General features: G+C 42.5%; 1 protein-coding gene across 18 annotated transcripts in view; it reads right to left on the bottom strand.

Annotated features, from left to right (window-relative positions):
• Positions 1–729: 729 nt before the first annotated feature.
• Positions 730–8,292, bottom strand: part of MAGI1 (membrane associated guanylate kinase, WW and PDZ domain containing 1) — a 621,597-nt gene continuing 614,034 nt past the window's right edge. For 15 of the 18 annotated variants that reach the window (XM_060161399.1, XM_060161402.1, XM_060161405.1 and 12 more), the window contains 2 exons: positions 7,532–7,670; positions 730–3,430 (listed from right to left, as the gene is read on the bottom strand). In XM_060161399.1, coding sequence (XP_060017382.1) covers positions 2,679–3,430; positions 7,532–7,670 — 891 coding nt within the window. In that variant the 3' untranslated portion in view covers positions 730–2,678. Of the gene's footprint in view, positions 3,431–5,362; positions 5,452–6,408; positions 7,671–8,292 lie in introns of those variants that run through there. The other 3 variants (XM_060161414.1, XM_060161418.1, XM_060161416.1) reach the window with 2 other exon arrangements.

Below are 8,292 nucleotides of genomic sequence, written 5' to 3'. Positions count from 1 at the left end.
TTAATCATACAAAATACTCATCCATATCATCTCTCATCAAGACATGTACACGAAGTGTGGAACTAGGGAAAGTAGGCTCAAAAGAATCAGTCTCCAATTTAAGGTTACAGTAGTTCAGAGAAAACACTACCTTTCTGCTTAATGCATAGTCCCTGTACAGTACGATATTTCCAAAGCAAATCTGATATGTGGAACTCAGACGGCACTGCCACATCAAAAGTCTTCACAGACGGAGCCAAGCCCAGGTGGGTAGCACAGAGATTTTAAGAGGTCAAGTATCATCTCTGACAACAAGAAAGACATCAAAATGTTAACTTCACGATGTACTCCAAAAATCCACCTCTTGATTTCATTTATTTAAAACTCTGGACCATAATTGAAAGCATCGATCATTTAACATCATGGATTTGGCTAGGAAGAGTGAGAGAATTTCTAGCAGTGGAGCCTTAGGAATAAAATTCCCAAGTTGGCTCTTAGGAAATTGATGAAAAAAGAACATCATTATTCAGCTCCGCCTTACCACTGTAGTTCAATGTACGCTCTGTATGGAAAACTCTGAAAATAAAAATAGCAGTCACAGACTTTTTCCTCTTTTTTAGCTACAGAAATGTACAATTGTGTCTGTTCCAGGAAAGAAACTTGCTTTGTGCGTGTCCACACAATGACAGCTATTCATTCTAATGTTATGTATAAACCCATAAGTCAAATAAAGCTATGAACAATGTAATATTTATATATGCATAGTGTTTTATAAAAAGATTGGCCCACATACTGCTTTTCATCAATACAGAAAGAGCATTAAGTCCATAGCACACCACAAGAAATGAATGAAGAACAGAAATGCAAACAAGTGCTTAATAAATCACAAGCAGGCTCACCATGGAGGAAATGATGATATTCAAACCAACTCAAGCTTCAGAGAATTACTTATATAGTCTCCCATTTTTAAAACAGCTTTACATACCTGATTTAGTTTACAGTAAAATATATCCCAATGAATCAATTTGTTCCATATTCAGAAATATAAACACATATCACATTCCTCACAGCTAAATTTTGTGTCATAAATTCTCTTTTATACAAGAAAAAAAGGCAACAGTTGTTTGTTTTTAAAACAGGCTCTATTAATTACAATTTTTAACTCTGTACACATGGTAATTGGCTGGTTTTCTCCATTTTTTTTCTTTTTCCTTTTTTTTTTTTTTTAAACAGTACCATGAGAACAACAGTGATTGACTTGCAAAGTTTTGTGTCTGTATGGAAAATGCAAAACAGTACTATGGAAATACACAATGCATCGTAAGCAGCGGTTTGCTGCAGTGGTCCAACAGGTACAAGCAAAGGTTTTGGCTCAGCTAGGCAGTAATCCATTTCAACCGCATCCTGGGGCTACAGCCGACCCAACCAAACCTCCTGTGAGATAGCAAAAGAATGGGTCTTTTATCGAAGAAAAATCACTATGTTTTGCTCTGTCGAAAGACTAAAAGAACAGGGTCATAAGGGCAGAGGTTTGCCAGCTAGATCTAGAACCAGTGAAATCGCATCCTTCTCTCCCTTTCAATCATCCTGGAGACTTTCATTATGGTTCCAAAGGAAAACTGGCATTTCTAAGAATGAGCATGCCCAACCCTCATTTCTTTTAAACATTAACAGAGAGGTTCCTTCCAACAAGGCTTACTTACTCCCTTCTCCCCAGTTTGGCAAAGGGCAAGCGCGGGCTTACGCTAAAACGGGGGAACATACTTTCTGTACTGGCAATTCTTAGGACTCCTCACGCCAGGCACACTGTCCCCCATTCCATCTCCTGTTCCGCCTCAAATCAGGCAAGACAACACAGAAGGTGTTTGTTATCCATTCCTTCCAGTAGTTGGGCAAAGCTGTGATGGCACTGCCTTAATGAAATCTTACTAGATGTTGGTGATGCTAATGAACCTGAGCATCTGTGCTTGGGCTGCATTGGGATAATGGCGGCCAACCTTCTCCTCTTGGCACCTTTCTACGGCCAGGGAGAGTACGAACTGTTTTCTGAACCAACTATAACTTGAGAACGTAACATTTCTTTGTGCTGTGTCGTTTGACTATAAATATCCTTCATTTGCGATAGTAGTCTCTTCATACAGTTTCTTAATTTTAGGATCGTCAGCAATCCTGATCCATTCCAAAGAGTCCTCAGCTTCTACAAATATAATTTTTGCCTTTTTGCTCTTTTATCAGGAAAAACTCCTAACTACAGTATAGCACTACATCACTACATAAGTCTCTATCAAATTAATTAAACTTGATCAGTGATTTTCCTTACTTAGAGAAGATGATCAACAGCCCCATTTTACCAGGAGAGAAAAAGGTCGCTCCCCCCAAAAGGGAACAATTCTTGACAATTCTACAGTTTATGTAGAAACAAAATTTATATCCCTTGGGGGCAGCATTTGGCAAATAATTTCCAAAAAAGTATGCATTTAAAAATACTTTCTTTAATATGATACATCAGGCACAACACTTTTCATATATATATATATTTTTCTTATAAGATTTCAAATGCATCAAATGTTTGTCGCAAGTCAGAGAATCATCAGGCTGACGTCAGACGCTTCACTAGATAAGAAACTAAATCATTTCAGGTCTGTGAGCTTCCTCTTAGAACCTTTGACACGGTAAAGGCTGGAATGTGATTCAGGGTCTCAGATACTGAGGTCGGTGCTACATTCTTTGTAAGGTCGCCTTCTCTGCTCCGGGGGATGTCTGGAACTTCGGCCGGCATCCTGTTTCAGACTTGTCTCCTCCCTCTCTCGGTGGCCGCCTTTGTCCTCTTTGCTCCTTTTCTCCAGGGACCGCTCTCTCCTCCGCTCGGGGGACCTGGTCCGCCGCCGGTCTGTGGATTTGGCTCTCCTTTCGGGCGAGCTTCCTCTCTTGCGCTCCGGAGATCTTTTCTGATCCAAGAGTCTCTCGAGAGACCTCCTCCGCCGGCCGGGGGAGCCGTCCCTCCGGCGGGTTGGGGACCGCTCTCGCCTCCTCTCCGGGGAAGCCTCCCTCTTCTCCTGCTTCTCCCTCCTCTCCAAAGTGTTGTCAGCGCTCCTCGTGCCCTCCCTCCGCTTCTCCGGGGGCCTCCTCTTAGGGCCATTGGTCACCATCCGCTCGGGTTGGGCATCTCTTCGTCCCTCGGGTGCCCAGTCCTTGGGTCGGCAAGCCCCACTGTCGGGTTTTCTAGAAGTTCCGTTCCATGTGTGATGTTCGTTGGGTTGTCTGCTATACTCTCTGCTGCCTTTGGGATCTCTCACGTGTGCCCGCTTTTCCCCATGTGGTGATGATTTGTGAAGATCGGGTGGATAACTGGACTCCAATGATGGATGTTGTCGGCGGTCGGGGGGCGCGGCCCTCATTTCCGGAACACCTTGTGGACCGGTGGGAGGGCCGTTCCCGTCGCTGCTGGGGTCTGCGAGGAAGAGAAACCAGAGCAACAGTTTGGTACCAAGGACCTCGGCTCCTGTCTCCACCCGCACACGTGAGATCCCATTAGTCACAACAAACAAACGACTGCTACAGCAGTCAGAATCAAAGCCAACTGGCTCTTGGTTAATTTAAGTATAACTGTAACTAGTCAGGGTTAAAAAACTGGTACTTGTGGCTTTCCACAGCTAGTCTACTGTTCTTTATACTCATAGACCATTAAAGAACTTGTAACATCAGTCATGAGTTTAGTCTTTAAAGGCACAACCGAAATAGTCTGTCTAAAAGTATCAAAATGTCCCCACCCTATCTCCTGCTCTTTTTTCCCCACTCTACCCCCCTTCCTCCCCGATCCACCCCCCCAGCCCCCAGCCCCCATGACAGAAAATATTCCTTTCTTTAAAGAATACTTGTTTTAATTTGCTTTAAAACAACCTGGGCTATTGACCTGGAGGGTCATGAGAGAACTTTCTGGGGGAATGTAAAGAGTTGATGTTTTGATCTGGGTGGGGATTAAAGGCGTGCATAGAGAGGTAAAAATTCACTGCACTGCACCCTCAGGCTTTATGCATTTTACTGTAAGCAAAATATACTTCTCTTAAAAAAAAAAAGTTATCCAGCCTGGTGATTACAGAGGCAACACAGCCAGATGTTGATGATGGGCAATTGTGACATTATGGGAGGGTCCATTTAACATTCTCTCTACCTTTGTGAATGTTGTTCAACTATTTTCTTTACTTTTGCATAAGTTTAAGGAACTGTTTTTAAACTGTAGAGTCTGCTGACAGATAAAAGGGAGTGGAAGAGAGGCCGTCAGGATCACATTTGACATTAGATGGGGTTCGGATAGAGGCACTTTTCTTGATGCTATAGAAGCAGCCATAATTACATCTTTGAGCCGTGAAGTCTCTGGACAGCTTCTTACAACCTCAAGTTGTCTATACACTGAAAAGCAGGGCAACCCATAGGGCTCCTATTTACTGTTAAACTACTTGAAATGACGCTGCAAATGTTTTAGGTAGCATCCCGGATGTATGACAGCTCTTTTCAAAACAGGGATGCTTTGTCACACCTAAACCCAGTAAGTCATACACACTATTGCATTCCAGGCAAAGCACCTGAAATGATGTGCTGCAGCGTGGAGGGCAAACCAGGGCCACAGTCACAGGGGCGAAGGAATCACGGGTGCCCCCTTAAGGATCTTTCATGAGCCAACAAGGTCAACATTAAGCAACTAGTCTCTTTCACGAACCATCTCCCAAAACCTAGGGTGGGTTTTAACAAAAGCAGGAATATAGCCTAGAGCAGGAATCAGTAAACTTTTTAAAGGAAAAAGTTGTAAAGGGCCAAAGAGTAAAATATTTATGGTTTGGCAGGCTGCATAGTTTGTCACAACTGTTCACCTGCCACTATAGTGCAAAAGCAGCCACGGACAACACATAAAAGAAACGGGCATGGCGACGTGCCACTAAAACTTCACTTACAAAAACAGGCTGCGGACAAGATTTGGCCCGTGGGCTGTCATTTGCCAAGAGATATCTGAGTAGGAAATCTCATCTTCCTGTCTATCAAAGCCCTATCCCTCCAAGTGAGAGCTTTGTGATCTGAGGTTTGTTTTTTTCTGAATGCTGGGTAGACTTCTAGAATTAACACACGCAGAAGCTTATGAAGTCATTTTAGGATCTAGGTGAGGAAAGGGGCTTCAATGACTATCATAAATCTAACCTTGGGATTTCTTACACCTACTTTTAAGAGAAGGGAGGGTAAGACTTCCATAGGGTCAGCGGTGTACTTACAATTCAAAGAACGCAGGGTGCTCAGAATGAATTGCCAAACATATCAAAATAGAGCTAAAGCAGAAGCAATGAGGAAATTAGGCCACAGCACAGAAACACCTAGTATTGATTGAGCTACAAACCGTAGTTTGATTATGGCCCATAAGGTAGAAGCAAGCCTCCCCGAGCTTTTCATTTCTCATACATGCAGCGATATTAGGAGGTATCATCGCTGTAGGAGGGAGGGCCCAGCACCAAGAACAGTCAGAGAGAAAGAGAAAGAGAGAAAGAGAAAAAGTTGAACGTTTAGATTCCCTATAACAAAGAGGAAAGAAAAAAAAAAAATCTGCATTTGTTAACATAGGGCAAAGAGAGTTTATTTGTCCAGTCAGACAGTCTAAGGCAACACTCAAATAAGGCTGCAGAGACCAAAATCGGAACAGTGACGTTTTCAGACAGCCAGATAAGGTGACTCGAGAACCCAGACAATGGATGCATCCTTTTTTCTTTTTGTCTTTTTTTTTCTTTTTCAAACAACTGGAACAATGACAGGCTGGCATAGGAGAGCATTAACAATAAACAACAAAGGAACAAAGTTCCCTCCCTCCATCCCCCCTCCCCCAAGACCACGGCAGTTAAATTAAGTACAAAAAACTCATTACAAAAATAGCCTCACAGAGAAGCAGGTTCCAATCAAGTCAGAAAAATATTGGAACTTAACATATTATAACCCATTTGTGATTCTAATCAATAGAATTAGAGAGATTTAGTCCCAATGACACATGGAGACATTACAGTAGCACAACCCTGGCACGTTCAACCCTTCTTGGAAAAAAACTGTGTATTTCAATGATCTTTATTTTTAGCCCAAAGAACATTTGTTAGTGTTGGATTTTCATCCTCAGTGCAACAGACATAGGTTTTGAGAAGGTACACAGGTTACTGACGATGACTCGCAAATGAAAGATCACATCCAACAGAAGCATAGGGAAGACAGAAAAGGGAGATAATGTTACACAGTTTCAGTGGCATCCATACACCTATGGTCAAGGTTTAGTACAGTACACAGCTGTGGCATCTTAATGTTGTCAAAATACCTCCCCCATGGTTGGCCATGTCTCAAGGGACCTCATCTGATCCCCATCCCATCCCATCCCCCACACCACCCCCCCCCCGGCCTTGGGCCCCTTGTATTTTGCGCCTGCATGAATGCCCAACACCTGGGAAGGCTGTCCTTCAAAGGGGTTATCCTTCTCCTTGAGCTGCATCTGAATTAAGTATCTCATCAAGTCCAAAATGCAACTGGGAATTGTGCCAAATGACTTTCAGAGAAGAGGGTGACAACAGATAAATCCCTAATAAAGGGGACCAACGTATATGGGGACCATTCAATCACAGTTTCTATAGAAACTTTTGTAGACCTTTGGTTGGGAAGAAAAGCCCTACATCTAGGGCATAGCTTTTTTTTTTTTTAAATTTTAAACAAGAATCTCAAATAAATAGGATGTAATTATTATAATATACAATATTTCACCATCAGAACACTAGGCTAGGTGAAGAGCATTACTGTTTAGTCAAATCATGTCTACAGATATGACAAAGGAACTCTATGTAAAAGCTGGCTTTCCTCACAGGAAAGGTATAGTAATGTGTTTCCCTCACGATGGGCACTGGGAATCGATTTCATCCTTTATCACCTAAAAACATATGGTTAATATACCAACAGTTTTGTTTGTTTTGTAGCAGTGGGCTCAGGTGGTCTGATGTGGGGTAGGGACCAGTGGGGGGGGGGGATGCAGAAGTATTGCATACAGAGCATCAAGGAGGTGAGCAAGGCCCCCAAATCATCTCCAAATTTCACACCTCTTGAATAAAGATATCAAGTAACCAAAAAAGAAAGAGAGAGAAAAAAAAGAATTGTGCCTCAACATATCACTCAGGAAACCTGCTTTCCTGCTTCTTAAAAGGAGTAGAGCCATTTTGTGCTAAGAATTGGATCTGAGAAACAGTTTGGCACAGTTCAAACAAACATTCCTTCGCTCTTGGTCGGACTAGACAAAATGTTCTCTCTGATTATCAGAAAGGGGGCTATAAAGAGCTCGTCTTAGGCCATGCCCCAGTCCACGTAAGCAAGCAAAAGGATGAAATGTGTAGAGATTTCAGAACAAGCGAGGCAAATAATCACATGGTGCGAGAGGCTGGTAAGACACTGGTGAATAGGGGAAACAAAAAGACTTTCCTGCTGCAGTTCTGGAGACAAATTCATGGAGTCATGCCAGGGAAGGAAGGAATGTTTTCATAGTTTGACCCACCATATTCTGGTACGGAGCCGTCTCCCCGCTTCAGAAACAGACGCACTCTGCGGCCACCATTCTTAATCAGTTCAATAGCCCGAGAATGCTTCATGTTTTTGGTGGTCTCGCCATTGATCTCTAAAATTTCATCACCAACCTGCCAAAGCAAGAGAGAGCCAAGGGAGAAGATCACAAAAGGGTTTCACCAGCTATTGAGGTGCTTTGTAATTTTAAATTCTTTCATTTATTGACTCACTAACTATTTACTGAACATGTTCCAGAAAAATCTTCTATTGTTTAGGATACAGCAGTGAAAAACCCCCCAAATCCCTGTCCTCATGGAGATGGTATTCTAGTGGGGTAAAGACAATAAGAAAATTATAAAAATGCATGTACACTAGACAGTGTTAAGTGCTAAAAAAAATAAAGTAGCAAAGGGAATATTAATTGTTGAGGGGAGGCGGATGTGGCAGACAGTTTCTAGGATGGCTCCCAATGGTCCCTGCCTCCTTGAATTCATATGCTGTGTAATCCCCCTTTCCTTCGGATGTGGGCTGGAATTAGTCACTTACTTCTAACAAACAATATGGCAAATGTGATGGGAGGTCAATTCAAAGATAAGGTTACAACATGGTTTTGGCTTCTGTCTTTTTAAAAAAATATTTCATTTATTAAAAAAAAATTTTTTTTCAGCCACAACTCACGGCACGCAGGATCTCAGTCCCCTGAGCAGCGTTTGAACCTACACCGCCTGCAGTGGAAGCACAGAATCTTAACCA

The sequence above is a fragment of the Lagenorhynchus albirostris genome, chromosome 10 (genome assembly GCF_949774975.1).
Source record: "Lagenorhynchus albirostris chromosome 10, mLagAlb1.1, whole genome shotgun sequence".
Taxonomy (NCBI): Eukaryota; Metazoa; Chordata; class Mammalia; order Artiodactyla; family Delphinidae; genus Lagenorhynchus; species Lagenorhynchus albirostris.
The sequence above is the reverse complement of the archived record's forward strand: the minus strand, read 5'-3'. Positions and strand labels throughout refer to the sequence as shown.